Consider the following 17,636-nt stretch of genomic DNA (forward strand, 5'->3'; position numbering starts at 1 on the left):
TGCTAATCACTCATGTTTGGGGCGGATCCAGGACACTTTGCCGGGGAGGAGGTGAAGGTGAAGCTGGGTGAGCTGCATGGACGCTGGGACACGCTGAAGGCCAAGGCTTCCCAGAGGAGACAGGACCTGGAGGACTCTCTGCAGGCCCAGCAGTACTTTGCTGATGCCAACGAGGCTGAGTCCTGGATGAGGGAGAAGGAGCCCATCGTGGGGAGCCCAGACTACGGCAAAGACGAGGACTCTGCTGAGGTACCTGAAACCAGGGGTTTAAACAAAAATATCAGTGTATCAATATCACATTTTCAACTACTATTTAAGTATAACGTTTATCATATGTTGACCCTTTCGTCTCCCTACCTTTATATCCATTGAGACAAATGCAGTTGTGCTAAATAGTTTGTGTTCCACAGGCGCTGCTGAAGAAGCACGAGGCCCTGATGTCGGACCTGAGTGCTTACGGCAGCAGCATTCATGCTCTGAAGGAGCAGGCCCAGTCCTGCAGGGTGAGACCCCTTCTTCACACCTCAACCCTGCACATGCTCAGTTTCATACGAGAGTTTTTGAACGTGCAATGAAGATGGATGGATACTTTATTCGTCCCAAATTATGGATTTTTGATGTCACAGGAGTCGTGTTTTCAAGCATTAAAAATGTGTTACAAATATTCAAAAGATAGAATAAGATACAAATATAACTAAATTCAAGATAAAAATGAAATATATACAACATTACAATAGAAAAGACATACATCACTAGAGTATCTTAATAATACACAATAAAAAAAAGAATGAATACAATATACAATTTCCCTAGGCAACAGAAATAAACAGAAACATTTAGAAAAATGGTATTACATACACATTACAATTGTACAAAGTAGCTATTTGCAAATAGTTCTGGGTTGTAGAAAAGGAGAAACTTAAGAAGCGATGGAACAGCCTCTGATCGCTAGACCGTTTGGAAATTCTCAGATGATAAGACTTCCTCAGTTTTAAACAGAGATCATCAGTGACTCTAAATGTTTGTTTCACTGAACAGCAACAAGTGGCCCCAACTGATGATGAGACCGGGAAGGAGCTGGTGCTGGCCCTCTACGACTACCAGGAGAAGAGCCCCCGTGAAGTCACCATGAAGAAGGGGGACATCCTCACCCTGCTCAACAGCACCAACAAGGTACACCTCAAACTGTCTGACCAGGCGCCGCTCCTCAGGCTACAATAACAGGACCAACTGAAAACAATACCATTTTAGTCATTCAGTGTTTAGAAAACATTCATATTAAAGATTAACATTTGAAGTCCCTTATTTCATCATTAGTGATTAATAAATCATCAATTTTCAAACATTCAGCAAAAAGCCATTCAACCCTTAAATAGGCAATCATATATAAAACTCTTAATAAAGTGTTTTAGACCCAGATTACACCCATGTAACAACAATAATACACGCTTATTACGCACATTGTACAAATGGACACAGCATGTCAAATGACTATAGCCCATAAAATACAGAAACCATTTAAAGGTTAAGAGATTAAACTAAAATATGAATTATTTTCATATGTTTTACTGAATGTGGATTCAATTAGACTGAACATGGAGACTTGCTCACACTAGTGCTGGTGGTCTTGTTGTGTATTTGGTTACCTGTCCAGTACAACCCCTGAACTTCACGACCCCACCGGCCCACCCCCATGTACACCTATATTACAATCATCAGCGGATCATTTCATCCAGAGAGAGCTTCATAAGTGCATTCAACCATGTCAAGTGAATAGAACATACATGCAAAACCCATGCAAGTAAATCCACTCAGTCAATATGCTGGACTGCCTCATCAGTTAGAATGCAGCAAACATTTGCAAAGTGTTTGTTCTGATCAGAAAACATCTCTAAACATCATTTGCTGTTGCAGGATTGGTGGAAGGTGGAGGTGAACGATCGCCAGGGCTTTGTTCCTGCTGCCTATGTGAAGAAGCTGGACCCCACCCAGTCCTCTTCAAGGGAAAACCTGCTGGATGAACACGGCAGCATCGCACTGCGCCAAGACCAGACAGACAATCAGTAAGAGAGCACATCCTCTTCACAGCAGAGTGTAGTGCACTAACTAAATGCTACGTGTCTTCTGGATTTGTTAAATATTCCTCTTAAGTGTTCAGGCTTTTCTCTGCCCTTTAACTTTTCTTTACACTCATATGTTCTGCTCAGTTTTCTAACACTAATGACCTTGCCCCTGGCCTCTCTCTCTTGTCTCCTCTGCTGTCTTCTCGCTTTGTTTAACACCTTAATAATGTGGTGTGCACTGGCCTTGCCTCTGAGCAGGCTTGTCACCAAGGAGGCCTGCAGCGTGTCTGTGCGCATGAAGCAGGTGGAAGAGCTGTGAGTAGGAACCCGCGTCCCTCTGCGTGTTCTTGTGATCGTGATACCGCTAAATACCATCGCAGTTTTACATCCCCCCCCAACCCAGAAACCCTCCTCTTGTGACACTGTGTACTCCACGCTCCTCTTCTATTCAGTGCAGGGATAGAAGAACCTTTCATGCCAAACTTTACCATCCTCCTCATCCCAGGCTTGTCTATGGATGTTAATGTTTCATTTTCTTTCATGTCATAAGCTGTTCTGTTGTGCTCTTATCTGGCTTTGATTCATTATTGTATACTTCATAATGCTAGTCAGAAAGTCTGCTGATCCTAGTGGCTCCAAGATCCTTCATTCAAGTCTAGCTGCTCCAAGTTTTTATGGACACTTGCTTAAAATCATTTGCGGTCACAAAAGTGATTACATGGAGTAGAACATAATTTATAGATTGATAAATAAAGATGAAGAGTACATAATAAAAGTGACAGACCCAGTCCATAATAGAATAAAACAAACCCTCTCGGGTTATTATGATCTTGAAACTCGAACTACATGCTTAATCTATTGGGAAAGACATGTCTAACAGGTGAATATAAAAGAAATGCCAACGTAGTGCCTGTCTTTAGGATGTTTTCCTAACTTGTGAAATCTCTGAAGGTTTCTTTTGACCTGACTTGGCAAATGTGGCAGTGTTGATACATCGTAGCAAAGCAATCAGTTAATTACCTGCTGAGCGGATAATGACACAGTTTAGTAGCCTCACTAATAAATTGTGAAAACCACAGCTTGTTTTTCATGTTGCTCGTATCTACTACTTGAAATCTTATTTGTATTTCTTGATTTAGTGACAGGAATTTAAAGCTGCAAGCAAAATGTGTTTTCATTATCAATTAAGCATTTTTGAACATGTCAGAGAAGCGCCCAACCAGAACCCAACCTCTTCCACATGCAAAGATGTCCTATTAGAAGCAACAAGAAAAGCTGGAAGCAGCATCTTTACCAATGAACTACCGAGGAGAAATTAATTGACTGGTAGTTTCAGTACGACAGGAGTGAGTTATGGAAAACCACTAGAGAAATAGTGATCATTGCCCAAGTCATAGACAATACAGCATTCCAAATAAATAGGGAAATCCTTCAAAAGCCACAGTACAAAAGGGATGATATATCTTTCAAGACACATAAATGATTTTGATCTGTGGTTGCAACTTTTGAAGGTATGGTACTCTGTTGGAGCTGGGAGAGAAACGCAAGGACATGCTGGAGAAGAGCTGCAAGAAGTTCATGTTGTTCCGCGAGGCCAACGAGCTGCAGCAGTGGATCAACGAGAAGGAGGGCGCCCTCACTAACGAGGAGATGGGCTCTGACCTGGAGCAGGTGGAGGTCCTGCAGAAGAAGTTTGACGACTTCCAGAAGGTAATGTCTGCTAACTTTTGAAAACTTTTTCTTCTACAGAAAAGTCATGACGTCACATCCAGGTTAGCTTCTTTTACGCTAGCTTCTGTAAGCTCTCATTAATCATTTATTTAATAGATTCATTTGTAATTATTATGCTTCTGGAGGTTCTGGTTTCACTGGAGCAAAGACTCAGAACAAAAGTAGATCACTGGAGAGCTCGAATGATGTCAGACACTGAAGATATATTAGAAGTTACAGCCAGAGAATTGACAAAGACGTTTACTGCAGCAACAAAGTGACACAGCTACTATTCTTAAGCTCTCTCACCCGGTCCCAAGTAGTTAGATAGTTCTCTCACCCGGTCCCAAGTAGTTAGATAGCTCTCTCACCCGGTCCCAAGTAGTTAGATAGCTCTCTCACCCGGTCCCAAGTAGTTAGATAGCTCTCTCACCCGGTCCCAAGTAGTTAGATAGTTCTCTCACCCGGTCCCAAGTAGTTAGATAGTTCTCTCACCCGGTCCCAAGTAGTTAGATAGCTCTCTCACCCGGTCCCAAGTAGTTAGATAGTTCTCTCACCCGGTCCCAAGTAGTTAGATAGTTCTCTCACCCGGTCCCAAGTAGTTAGATAGTTCTCTCACCGGTCCCCAAGTAGTTAGATAGTTCTCTCACCCGGTCCCAAGTAGTTAGATAGTTTCTCTCACCCGGTCCCAAGTAGTTAGATAGCTCTCTCACCCGGTCCCAAGTAGTTAGATAGTTCTCTCACCCGGTCCCAAGTAGTTAGATAGCTCTCTCACCCCGCTCCCAAGTAGTTAGATAGCTCTCTCACCGGTCCAAGTAGTTAGATAGTTCTTTCACCCGGTCCCAAGTAGTTAGATAGCTCTCTCACCCGGTCCCAAGTAGTTAGATAGCTCTCTCACCCGGTCCCAAGTAGTTAGATAGTTCTCTCACCCGGTCCCAAGTAGTTAGATAGCTCTCTCACCCGGTCCAAAGTAGTTAGATAGCTCTCTCACCCGGTCCCAAGTAGTTAGATAGTTCTCTCACCCGGTCCCAAGTAGTTAGATAGTTCTCTCACCCGGTCCCAAGTAGTTAGATAGTTCTCTCACCCGGTCCCAAGTAGTTAGATAGTTCTCTCACCCGGTCCCAAGTAGTTAGATAGTTCTCTCACCCGCTCCCAAGTAGTTAGATAGCTCTCTCACCCGGTCCCAAGTAGTTAGATAGTTCTCTCACCCGCTCCCAAGTAGTTAGATAGTTCTCTCACCCGGTCCCAAGTAGTTAGATAGCTCTCTCACCCGGTCCCAAGTAGTTAGATAGCTCTCTCACCCGGTCCCAAGTAGTTAGATAGTTCTCTCACCCGGTCCCAAGTAGTTAGATAGCTCTCTCACCCGGTCCCAAGTAGTTAGATAGTTCTCTCACCCGCTCCCAAGTAGTTAGATAGTTCTCTCACCCGGTCCCAAGTAGTTAGATAGTTCTCTCACCCGGTCCCAAGTAGTTAGATAGCTCTCTCACCCGCTCCCAAGTAGTTAGATAGTTCTCTCACCCGGTCCCAAGTAGTTAGATAGCTCTCTCACCCGGTCCCAAGTAGTTAGATAGTTCTCTCACCCGGTCCCAAGTAGTTAGATAGTTCTCTCACCCGGTCCCAAGTAGTTAGATAGCTCTCTCACCCGGTCCCAAGTAGTTAGATAGCTCTCTCACCCGGTCCCAAGTAGTTAGATAGTTCTCTCACCCGGTCCCAAGTAGTTAGATAGTTCTCTCACCCGGTCCCAAGTAGTTAGATAGCTCTCTCACCCGGTCCCAAGTAGTTAGATAGTTCTCTCACCCGGTCCCAAGTAGTTAGATAGTTCTTTCACCCGGTCCCAAGTAGTTAGATAGTTCTCTCACCCGGTCCCAAGTAGTTAGATAGTTCTCTCACCCGGTCCCAAGTAGTTAGATAGTTCTCTCACCCGGTCCCAAGTAGTTAGATAGTTCTCTCACCCGGTCCCAAGTAGTTAGATAGTTCTCTCACCCGGTCCCAAGTAGTTAGATAGCTCTCTCACCCGGTCCCAAGTAGTTAGATAGTTCTCTCACCCGGTCCCAAGTAGTTAGATAGCTCTCTCACCCGGTCCCAAGTAGTTAGATAGTTCTCTCACCCGGTCCCAAGTAGTTAGATAGCTCTCTCACCCGGTCCCAAGTAGTAGATAGCTCTCTCACCCCGGTCCCAAGTAGTTAGATAGCTCTCTCACCCGCTCCCAAGTAGTTAGATAGTTCTCTCACCCGGTTCCCAAGTAGTTAGATAGCTCTCTCACCCCGGTCCCAAGTAGTTAGATAGCTCTCTCACCCGGTCCCCAAGTAGTTAGATAGCTCTCTCACCCGGTCCCAAGTAGTTAGATAGTTCTCTCACCCGGTCCCAAGTAGTTAGATAGTTCTCTCACCCGGTCCCAAGTAGTTAGATAGTTCTCTCACCCGGTCCCAAGTATTTAGATAGCTCTCTCACCCGGTCCCAAGTAGTTAGATAGTTCTCTCACCGGTCCCAAGTAGTTAGATAGTTCTCTCACCCGGTCCCAAGTAGTTAGATAGTTCTTTCACCCGGTCCCAAGTAGTTAGATAGTTCTCTCACCCGGTCCCAAGTAGTTAGATAGTTCTCTCACCCCGGTCCCAAGTAGTTAGATAGTTCTCTCACCGGTCCCAAGTAGTTAGATAGCTCTCTCACCCGGTCCCAAGTAGTTAGATAGCTCTCTCACCCGGTCCCAAGTAGTTAGATAGCTCTCTCACCCCGGTCCCAAGTAGTTAGATAGCTCTCTCACCCGGTCCCAAGTAGTTAGATAGTTCTCTCACCCGGTCCCAAGTAGTTAGATAGTTCTCTCACCCGGTCCCAAGTGGTTAGATAGTTCTCTCACCCGGTCCCAAGGTTAGATAGTTCTCTCACCCGGTCCCAAGTAGTTAGATAGCTCTCTCACCCGGTCCCAAGTAGTTAGATAGCTCTCTCACCCGGTCCCCAAGTAGGTAGGATAGTCTCTCACCCGGTCCCAAGTAGTTAGATAGTTCTCTCACCCGGTCCCAAGTAGTTAGATAGTTCTCTCACCCGGTCCCAAGTAGTTAGATAGCTCTCTCACCCGGTCCCAAGTAGTTAGATAAGTTCTCTCACCCGGTCCCAAGTAGTTAGATAGCTCTCTCTCACCCGGTCCCAAGTAGTTAGATAGTTCTCTCACCCGGTCCCAAGTAGTTAGATAGTTCTCTCACCCGGTCCCAAGTAGTTAGATAGTTCTCTCACCCGGTCCCAAGTAGTTAGATAGCTCTCTCACCCGGTCCCAAGTAGTTAGATAGTTCTCTCACCCGGTCCCAAGTAGTTAGATAGTTCTCTCACCCGGTCCCAAGTAGTTAGATAGTTCTCTCACCCGGTTCCAAGTAGTTAGATAGCTCTCTCACCCGGTCCCAAGTAGTTAGATAGCTCTCTCACCCGGTCCCAAGTAGTTAGATAGTTCTCTCACCCGGTCCCAAGTAGTTAGATAGTTCTCTCACCCGGTCCCAAGTAGTTAGATAGCTCTCTCACCCGGTCCCAAGTAGTTAGATAGTTCTCTCACCCGGTCCCAAGTAGTTAGATAGCTCTCTCACCCGGTCCCAAGTAGTTAGATAGTTCTCTCACCCTGGTCCCAAGTAGTTAGATAGTTCTCTCACCCCGGTCCCAAGTAGTTAGATAGTTCTCTCACCCGGTCCCAAGTAGTTAGATAGTTCTCTCACCCGGTCCAAAGTAGTTAGATAGCTCTCTCCACCCGGTCCCAAGTAGTTAGATAGCTCTCTCACCCGGTCCCAAGTAGTTAGATAGCTCTCTCACCCGGGTCCCAAGTAGTTAGATAGTTCTCTCACCCGGTCCAAAGTAGTTAGATAGCTCTCTCACCCGGTCCCAAGTAGTTAGATAGTTCTCTCACCCGGTCCCAAGTAGTTAGATAGCTCTCTCACCCGGTCCCAAGTAGTTAGATAGCTCTCTCACCCGGTCCCAAGTAGTTAGATAGTTCTCTCACCCGGTCCCAAGTAGTTAGATAGTTCTCTCACCCGGTCCCAAGTAGTTAGATAGTTCTCTCACCCGGTCCCAAGTAGTTAAATAGTTCTCTCACCCGGTCCCAAGTAGTTAGATAGTTCTCTCACCCGGTCCCAAGTAGTTAGATAGCTCTCTCACCCGGTCCCAAGTAGTTAGATAGTTCTCTCACCCGGTCCCAAGTAGTTAGATAGTTCTCTCACCCCGGTCCCAAGTAGTTAGATAGTTCTCTCACCCGGTCCCAAGTAGTTAGATAGTTTCTCTCACCCCGGTCCCAAGTAGTTAGATAGTTCTCTCACCCGGTCCCAAGTAGTTAGATAGCTTCTCTCACCCGGTCCCAAGTAGTTAGATAGCTCTCTCACCCGGTCCCAAGTAGTTAGATAGCTTCTCTCACCCGGTCCCAAGTAGTTAGATAGTTCTCTCACCCGGTCCCAAGTAGTTTAGATAGTTCTCTCACCCGGTCCCAAGTAGTTAGATAGTTCTCTCACCCGGTCCCAAGTAGTTAGATAGTTCTCTCACCCGGTCCCAAGTAGTTAGATAGCTTCTCTCACCCGGTCCCAAGTAGTTAGATAGCTCTCTCACCCGGTCCCAAGTAGTTAGATAGTTCTCTCACCCGGTTCCCAAGTAGTTAGATAGTTCTCTCACCCGGTCCCAAGTATAGTTAGATAGTTCTCTCACCCGCTCCCAAGTAGTTAGATAGTTCTCTCACCCGGTCCCAAGTAGTTAGATAGCTCTCTCACCCGGTCCCAAGTAGTTAGATAGTTCTCTCACCCGGTCCCAAGTAGTTAGATAGCTCTCTCACCCGGTCCCAAGTAGTTAGATAGTTCTCTCACCCGGTCCCAAGTAGTTAGATAGTTCTCTCACCCGGTCCCAAGTAGTTAGATAGCTCTCTCACCCGGTCCCAAGTAGTTAGATAGTTCTCTCACCCGGTCCCAAGTAGTTAGATAGCTCTCTCACCCGGTCCCAAGTAGTTAGATAGTTCTCTCACCCGGTCCCAAGTAGTTAGATAGTTCTCTCACCCGCTCCCAAGTAGTTAGATAGTTCTCTCACCCGGTCCCAAGTAGTTAGATAGCTCTCTCACCCGGTCCCAAGTAGTTAGATAGTTCTCTCACCCGGTCCAAGTAGTTAGATAGCTCTCTCACCCGGGTCCCAAGTAGTTAGATAGTTCTCTCACCCGGTCCCAAGTAGTTAGATAGTTCTCTCACCCGCTCCCAAGTAGTTAGATAGTTCTCTCACCGGTCCCAAGTAGTTAGATAGCTCTCTCACCCGGTCCCAAGTAGTTAGATAGCTCTCTCACCCGCTCCCAAGTAGTTAGATAGTTCTCTCACCCGGTCCCAAGTAGTTAGATAGTTCTCTCACCCGGTCCCAAGTAGTTAGATAGTTCTCTCACCCGGTCCCAAGTAGTTAGATAGCTCTCTCACCCGGGTCCCAAGTAGTTAGATAGTTCTCTCACCCGCTCCCAAGTAGTTAGATAGTTCTCTCACCCGGTCCCAAGTAGTTAGATAGCTCTCTCACCCAGGTCCCAAGTAGTTAGATAGTTCTCTCACCCGGTCCCAAAGTAGTTAGATAGCTCTCTCACCCGGTCCCAAGTAGTTAGATAGCTCTCTCACCCGGTCCCAAGTAGTTAGATAGCTCTCTCACCCGGTCCCAAGTAGTTAGATAGTTCTCTCACCCGGTCCAAAGTAGTTAGATAGCTCTCTCACCCGGTCCCAAGTAGTTAGATAGTTCTCTCACCCGGTCCCAAGTAGTTAGATAGCTCTCTCACCCGGTCCCAAGTAGTTAGATAGCTCTCTCACCCGGTCCCAAGTAGTTAGATAGCTCTCTCACCCTGGTCCCAAGTAGTTAGATAGTTCTCTCACCCTGGTCCCAAGTAGTTAGATAGTTCTCTCACCCGGTCCCAAGTAGTTAAATAGTTCTCCTCACCCGGTCCCAAGTAGTTAGATAGTTCTCTCACCCGGTCCCAAGTAGTTAGATAGCTCTCTCACCCCGGTCCCAAGTAGTTAGATAGTTCTCTCACCCGGTCCCAAGTAGTTAGATAGTTCTCTCACCCGGTCCCAAGTAGTTAGATAGTTCTCTCACCCGGTCCCAAGTAGTTAGATAGTTCTCTCACCCGGTCCCAAGTAGTTAGATAGTTCTTTCACCCGGTCCCAAGTAGTTAGATAGCTCTCTCACCCGGTCCCAAGTAGTTAGATGGCTCTCTCACCCGGTCCCAAGTAGTTAGATAGTTCTCTCACCCGGTCCCAAGTAGTTAGATAGTTCTCTCACCCGGTCCCAAGTAGTTAGATAGTTCCCTCACCCGGTCCCAAGTAGTTAGATAGTTCTCTCACCCGGTCCCAAGTAGTTAGATAGTTCTCTCACCCGGTCCCAAGTAGTTAGATAGCTCTCTCACCCCGGTCCCAAGTAGTTAGATAGTTCTCTCAACCCGGTCCCAAGTAGTTAGATAGTTCTCTCACCCGGTCCCAAGTAGTTAGATAGTTCTCTCACCCGCTCCCCAAGTAGTTAGATAGTTCTCTCACCCGGTCCCAAGTAGTTAGATAGCTCTCTCACCCGGTCCCAAGTAGTTAGATAGTTCTCTCACCCGTCCCAAGTAGTTAGATAGCTCTCTCACCCGGTCCCAAGTAGTTAGATAGTTCTCTCAACCCGGTCCCAAGTAGTTAGATAGTTCTCTCACCCGGTCCCAAGTAGTTAGATAGCTCTCTCACCCGGTCCCAAGTAGTTAGATAGTCTCTCTCACCCGGTCCCAAGTAGTTAGATAGCTCTCTCACCCGGTCCCAAGTAGTTAGATAGTTCTCTCACCCGGTCCCAAGTAGTTAGATAGTTCTCTCACCCGCTCCCAAGTAGTTAGATAGTTCTCTCACCCGGTCCCAAGTAGTTAGATAGCTCTCTCACCCGGTCCCAAGTAGTTAGATAGTTCTCTCACCCGGTCCCAAGTAGTTAGATAGCTCTCTCACCCGGTCCCAAGTAGTTAGATAGTTCTCTCACCCGGTCCCAAGTAGTTAGATAGTTCTCTCACCCGCTCCCAAGTAGTTAGATAGTTCTCTCACCCGGTCCAAGTAGTTAGATAGCTCTCTCACCCGGTCCCAAGTAGTTAGATAGCTCTCTCACCCGCTCCCAAGTAGTTAGATAGTTCTCTCACCCGGTCCCAAGTAGTTAGATAGTTCTCTCACCCGGTCCCAAGTAGTTAGATAGTTCTCTCACCCGGTCCCAAGTAGTTAGATAGCTCTCTCACCCGGTCCCAAGTAGTTAGATAGTTCTCTCACCCGCTCCCAAGTAGTTAGATAGTTCTCTCACCCGCTCCCAAGTAGTTAGATAGTTCTCTCACCCGGTCCCAAGTAGTTAGATAGCTCTCTCACCCGGTCCCAAGTAGTTAGATAGCTCTCTCACCCGCTCCCAAGTAGTTAGATAGTTCTCTCACCCGGTCCCAAGTAGTTAGATAGCTCTCTCACCCGGTCCCAAGTAGTTAGATAGCTCTCTCACCCGCTCCCAAGTAGTTAGATAGTTCTCTCACCCGGTCCCAAGTAGTTAGATAGTTCTCTCACCCGGTCCCAAGTCGTTAGATAGTTCTCTCACCCGGTCCCAAGTAGTTAGATAGCTCTCTCACCCGGTCCCAAGTAGTTAGATAGTTCTCTCACCCGCTCCCACGTAGTTAGATAGTTCTCTCACCCGCTCCCAAGTAGTTAGATAGTTCTCTCACCCGGTCCCAAGTAGTTAGATAGCTCTCTCACCCGGTCCCAAGTAGTTAGATAGCTCTCTCACCCACTCCCAAGTAGTTAGATAGTTCTCTCACCCGGTCCCAAGTAGTTAGATAGTTCTCTCACCCGGTCCCAAGTAGTTAGATAGTTCTCTCACCCGGTCCCAAGTAGTTAGATAGCTCTCTCACCCGGTCCCAAGTAGTTAGATAGTTCTCTCACCCGCTCCCAAGTAGTTAGATAGTTCTCTCACCCGCTCCCAAGTAGTTAGATAGTTCTCTCACCCGCTCCCAAGTAGTTAGATAGTTCTCTCACCCGCTCCCAAGTAGTTAGATAGTTCTCTCACCCGCTCCCAAGTAGTTAGATAGCTCTCTCACCCGCTCCCAAGTAGTTAGATAGTTCTCTCACCCGCTCCCAAGTAGTTAGATAGTTCTAAGAGAATAACCAACATTTGATAACATCCTAGCTGGGAGGGATTGGCTCCAGGGAGTTTTCACCTGATAAGATGGACTCCGGTCTTCCTTAGTGCTCTCTGACACTGTGCATCAGCTTTGTCCCGTTATTATCTGAAGAAGAGATTGTTTATGAATATTTGTGGTACGCTGAATGAAGCCAAATCAACTATAAGGGTCATTCCAATAAACAGCTGTGGGGAAAGAATGTTAAAGCTCCAAGGCCGTTTGCCTGCAGGAGACAGGGTAGTGGGGGAAGCATGGCTATTATATGAGGGTGGGACAAGTCCCCCCCACCTTTTAAAACAATTAGTTTAGACCCCCCCCACTTTTACTATGTGGAAAGTCCGTGAATCGGTCTATCCACTCGCCGCTCTTTGTAGAGCGCTGTGTCAGTGCTTCACTATCAAATCCATTCCACTTGCTTATTGAGAGAATGCCCAAATCAATGAAACTCCGTACCATGTTTTCACTGCTACTTTGTACCAAGGCAGATTCTCAGAGCCGTGCACATGAGGCGTACACATGCTGCGTGTTTTGTGTAGCTGTGTCTTTAGTTGTAAAATGATGCGCGCCACAGTTTCCCCGCTGCGAGGCTCCGGCGCTAACAGTTCACGAGCGTGCTCCACTAGCACCCGGATATAAGGCGGTGTTATTAAAGAGGTGGAGGGAGAGTCCTCTCCTGTCAGACTGAAAGGCTGATAACTACAGCTCAGGGAGGTGAAGGACTCTCTGAGGGTTTAGATAGTTCACTTTAGTCTAAGTAGTGGGTCTCAAACGGTTTGGTAATCATTTATGTAAATAAGTATTTCCAAGGCACACCTTTATATGATCATTATAGTTATAAAAAACAAGAGAATAACAGGTATGAAATAATTCCAACTCATACTCAGGACAGTAACACAAAAATACAGTTTAAAAGGGGAGTGATTTGTAAAATAGTCTGTTTAAAGTACTGTTTCACATGGGTGTGTTGAGAGATGTAGGCTATCCATAGATTTAGTCCCTCATGTTGCTCTCAAAGTGCACCAGATTGATGCATTTAACTTCAACATTTAAAATAAAATCTTCCCGGGAGCTTGCCCCCGGACCCCTCTAGAGTCTAGAGGAGGTGAGGTCCACCCCTGCCCACACCCCCTGTCAAATTGTCCCACCCACATAGAGGATGCTTCCTACGCCCATGGGGGGGAGGCAAAAGCTTATATGACTAGAACTAAAACTACAGGGCCATTTAGAACATTCTCTATCACTCCCTACAGACTCTCAGTAAAAACATCTGAACTAGTATTTATTCATTCTTCATCTTACATTAGATTTTCTGATTGTTTCTGTCTCACAAGAAATGTATGATGATGCTCTTTTGTTGGTTCCAGGACCTGAAGGCCAACGAGTCTCGGCTGAGGGACATCAACAAAGTGGCGTCTGAGCTGGAGTCTGAAGGCCTCATGGCGGAGGAGGCCCCTATGGTCCAGGCTCAGGTCAGTTCTGCTTCCACTGATAACTTCATGAGCTATCTTCTATGTTTTACCTGTAATTAAACTGAGATCATGTTTTTCCATATAAAGCAGCAGCAAGAGATGCTCGGTTCTGCTCCCGGCAAGGTTGGTATCATTTCTCTGGGTTTGCTTGTAAACACACCTTTTAAATATCACATACAAAAATAAGGCATGACTATGGAAATAAAAGAAGCTTTTTCTTGAACAGGATGAAGCTGATTCCAAGACTGCATCTCCATGGAAGGTAAGCTTGGTGTTAAATGAGTCTCCAGAAATTCACTTGTTTTATGTCTTTTTAGGTGAAAAGCATCAACTGCAAAGATTTGACAGCCTGTCAATCTTGATCTGATGCTGAAACTGCGCATGAGTGTTCAGCATTGGGTTGATGGTCCTGGAGTGTCTGGGATCACTGAGATCATGCCTAGAGACATTTGTCCTCATGGAATATGATGAAACATCAATGAGACAACCGAAAAGCCTTGGAACTACTACGTTTTTGTCGTAATTTAAATGATGTTGTCATATGTCATATTTGTGTATTCAGTGTGATTATTCATAATTCAGTGTGTGAGTATGTCCTGATTGGTCTTGGTTGCTCTTTGGAGAGGAAAGACCTCGATGTTTCCATCAGTCTCTTGACCTCTTCCTTTCCCTCTTCCTTCTCCCATGTTTATCTACCTTCGAATATAGAATATACGCGTGGCTGTTCAAACAACGGCTAACTTTAATACTATCAAGGTAAGATTAACTAGTCCACCCCGACCTCATCGTGAATCCTCCCTCCCTTAGCTCTCCTGTCCTGCATCGTGATCAGTGAACTAACCCATCTTCATGTGTCCTTTAAGTGTCACATGATGTGTCTCTTCCTGTTCTCTGGAACTGACACCATTTGTGTTTGTGTGCATCCTGTTTCCCATGCCATGTGTTCACCCTGTTATCAACCATGTTGCCTGTCGTGACGGAATGTTGGCATGCTAAGTTTGATGTCTTTAGCATCGTTTGTAGATACAGTCTTTTTGTACTTTTCTTTGTCGTCATGTATGCATGTTAAATACACTGCAGTCATGTACGCTTCAAACCAATCCTCCATGTGCCCGTTAGTCCATCCCTGCCTGCCCAGCAGACACTAGGCACATCAACACACTTCTAAACCACATTGCACACATACTGAAGCATAGGCAAGGCAAGGCAGCTTTATTCATATAGCACCTTTCAACACAAGGCCATTCAAAGTGCTTTATTCAAAAGATTAAGAGCATTAACAAATAGTGCAGCGGAAACACATTATAAAATGGCATTTGAAGACATTTATTAAAAATATACTAATATAGAATAACACGGGCCTGGATCAAAGTTACAGAGCAGTGGAAGATATGAATAGTTCAATTAAAAGCAGCTGAAAAACTAAAAGTCTTCAGCCTGGATTTAAAAGTAGTTTGAGTTGCAGCGGACCTGCAGGTTTCTGGGAGTGTGTTCCAGATAGACGGAAGTTTCACCTCCATTAAATCATGATCTCCAAGTTTCTCTGATGATGCTCTTTATTGCCAATGTCTTATCACTCAATGTTTCCCTCTGTAAGTGAGGGTATGTTATGTTTTCGTACTGCAAATCAACCCATTTGAAGACAAATATCAGAAGAAAGCATCTGCAGGAGGGCTGAGCATGCGCTGAAGAGAGGAGAGTGCTGCTTCATTGAGATTACTTTATTTGTAGGAGCTGAACAATCGCTGGCGGTCCCTGCAGCAGCTGGCTGAAGAAAGGAGCAACATGCTGGGCAGTGCCCACGAGGTGCAGCGCTTCCACAGGTACAAACGCAACACTGTGACATCAGCTGAAGCTCTCTGGAAGCTGCACTTTCTTTTCACCTCACTTTGTCTTTGATAGTTCCCAGAGCCATACAACCCCTCTTTCTGTCTGTGTTCATTTTCACTGCAAAGAAAACAAAATGTTCACAATTCAGTTTTCCCCTTGGCTCATGATACACATTAACTGACAGAAAAGGTTTTAAAAACATTTCTACCAGTTACAGTAGGTCTGTATTTCCTTACAATGTTAAAAACAAAGCTTTTTCAACTGTTGACGTAAAACCAACAGCGCCAAATATATCAAATATGAATGTAATACCGCTACTACTGACTATTTGGGATGCTGTCGCTCTGTTTGTAGGGATTTGGATTATAAGACCACATTTCACTGTGTGTGCGGTGCACTGTGTGTGTGTGACAATAAAGAGGATTTGATTTCGTTTTTTCATGATAATATCATTATTTAAATGAATTAGTAGAAACAAAGCTTACTATTGGCAGACACATTGGGTATTTGCGATCCCCCTCAACATCCCATAGCCTGCCCCAGATGTTTGAGCTCACACAGTTTCCCTTTGAACAGTGTGTCTGTTTGTGGCTCCTCAGGGATGCTGATGAAACTAAAGAGTGGATCGAGGAGAAGAACCAGGCTCTCAACACAGACAACTACGGCCATGACCTGGCCAGTGTGCAAGCTCTGCAGCGCAAACACGAAGGCTTTGAGAGGGACCTGGCAGCTCTGGGAGATAAGGTCTGATTGTCATTTAAATGTAGCTTATCTACAAACAGTAATGTTTCCCTGGAGGCTTCACTCATGTCCCTCCTCCCCTGCTCAGGTGAACTCTCTCGGGGAGACAGCTGAGCGTCTGATCCAGTCCCACCCTGAGGCCGTGGACGACATCCAGGAGAAATGCACGGAGCTGAACACCGCATGGAGCAGCCTGGTGGGCAGAGCTGACCAGCGCAAAGACAAGCTGGGCAACTCCCACGACCTGCAGCGCTTCCTGTCCGACTTCAGGTGAGGAGAGAGCAGCTGGTTCTGTCTATCCTTCTCCAACCCAGTTGAGATTTAACCACGCCCACTTTCACATCAACCTAGCACTGGACGTATAAAGAGGAAGTGCCATCCCCAAATTAACAAGAGGAATATTTGTTATCCTCTGACGTGTTTGAAAGTAACACAGTACATATACACAAACCAAAAAATGAGCTTTTAGTTTCTAGTTTATTATTCCTAAATCCTTGGTGAAAATTAACATACAAGTTTAATTAACATTTACTCCGCTATGCATAACTGTGATCTTCTTTCATATTAGAAAGGTGCCGTTTTCATCAATCTACTTTGAAAACGACACTAATCTGAGGTGGTAGAAAGCCAAATCGACTTTCTACACGCTAATACACTTGGGATGTGCATCTCCATCACTGAGGCCGATGCGATACGATTCACCCCTGTTGCGATACAGTTCGATACGATTCAACACAATGCTAAATTATGATACAATTCAATTTGCTACGACAGAGGATTTTGTTTTATTCCTCATATGCAGCATAATCATAAATTAACAAAAAAGTGCTTCACATATTGTATAACACCTCACAGTTAAACAATGTAAGGATGCATTGCTCATGATTAACAATGCGCAAATAACAGCTACCATAGTGCAATGCCCATACAGCTGCCAGCCTGATGTGCTTAACACTAATTCATAGGCTGACAGACTCACCAGTGAGCAGAAAGCAGTGGTTTCTATATGAACAATAAAGAATACAAATAACCTTTCACAAACAGGTATTTCATAACTGCTTACAGTAAGAAAGACATTTAAATTATTATTGGCCGTCACAGGCTGCTGTAAACTAAACACCACTCTCTCTGACAGAACACCTCACTGAGTGATTTAACTCATATGTCTAACTTTCAGGTTTCTCTTTTCAGCCGCAGACCCCATGTCGCCTCTTTATGTGCGTCGCTAAGTTCCTCGTACTACTTGTGTACTTTAAAGCGGCTCGGCATCGTTTACAATTTGCGAGCGATTTTTCAAGTTGTCCGTCTTTCTTGAACAATCCGAAGTGTTGCCAAACGTTTGATTTGTAGGTATTTTTCTGTGCGCTGTGTTTCTCTTTCTCCTCGACTTCCATGTGTGTTGATAACTGAGACTCTCGGCCTCCGTAGTGCGAAGCAAAGATCAAAGATCGTCTCTGCTGAGTGCTGACAAGATGAGAGGATATTATATGAATGAATCGTTTTTGGTAACACTTTATTTTGATAGTCCATATTTAACACTCTATAAGTCATCAGTTGACATTTAGTAGCATGTCAACAGCGTATCAACCAATATTCAACCTTACTATCTGTATATTGTGTCAACATCTTCAAAATTGACAATCAACTACTCAAAATCAATCTGTCAGTTGAAAGTCAACAGGG

At 45.4% G+C, this 17,636-nt stretch overlaps 1 protein-coding gene across 9 annotated transcripts in view; it reads left to right on the plus strand.

The window, feature by feature from the left end:
* Nucleotides 1-17,636, plus strand: part of sptan1 (spectrin alpha, non-erythrocytic 1) — a 60,154-nt gene that overhangs the window by 23,504 nt on the left and 19,014 nt on the right. For 3 of the 9 annotated variants that reach the window (XM_034217902.1, XM_034217904.1, XM_034217905.1), the window contains exons 18-30: nucleotides 32-249; nucleotides 411-503; nucleotides 1,039-1,173; nucleotides 1,915-2,063; nucleotides 2,322-2,378; nucleotides 3,575-3,773; nucleotides 13,278-13,382; nucleotides 13,470-13,505; nucleotides 13,609-13,644; nucleotides 14,091-14,138; nucleotides 15,114-15,205; nucleotides 15,812-15,956; nucleotides 16,042-16,223. In XM_034217902.1, coding sequence (XP_034073793.1) covers nucleotides 32-249; nucleotides 411-503; nucleotides 1,039-1,173; nucleotides 1,915-2,063; nucleotides 2,322-2,378; nucleotides 3,575-3,773; nucleotides 13,278-13,382; nucleotides 13,470-13,505; nucleotides 13,609-13,644; nucleotides 14,091-14,138; nucleotides 15,114-15,205; nucleotides 15,812-15,956; nucleotides 16,042-16,223 — 1,495 coding nt within the window. The remainder of the gene's footprint in view (nucleotides 1-31; nucleotides 250-410; nucleotides 504-1,038; nucleotides 1,174-1,914; nucleotides 2,064-2,321; nucleotides 2,379-3,574; nucleotides 3,774-13,277; nucleotides 13,383-13,469; nucleotides 13,506-13,608; nucleotides 13,645-14,090; nucleotides 14,139-15,113; nucleotides 15,206-15,811; nucleotides 15,957-16,041; nucleotides 16,224-17,636) is intronic. The other 6 variants (XM_034217908.1, XM_034217910.1, XM_034217903.1 and 3 more) reach the window with 5 other exon arrangements.

Source organism: Gymnodraco acuticeps, unplaced genomic scaffold, assembly GCF_902827175.1.
Source record: "Gymnodraco acuticeps unplaced genomic scaffold, fGymAcu1.1, whole genome shotgun sequence".
NCBI lineage: Eukaryota > Metazoa > Chordata > Actinopteri > Perciformes > Bathydraconidae > Gymnodraco > Gymnodraco acuticeps.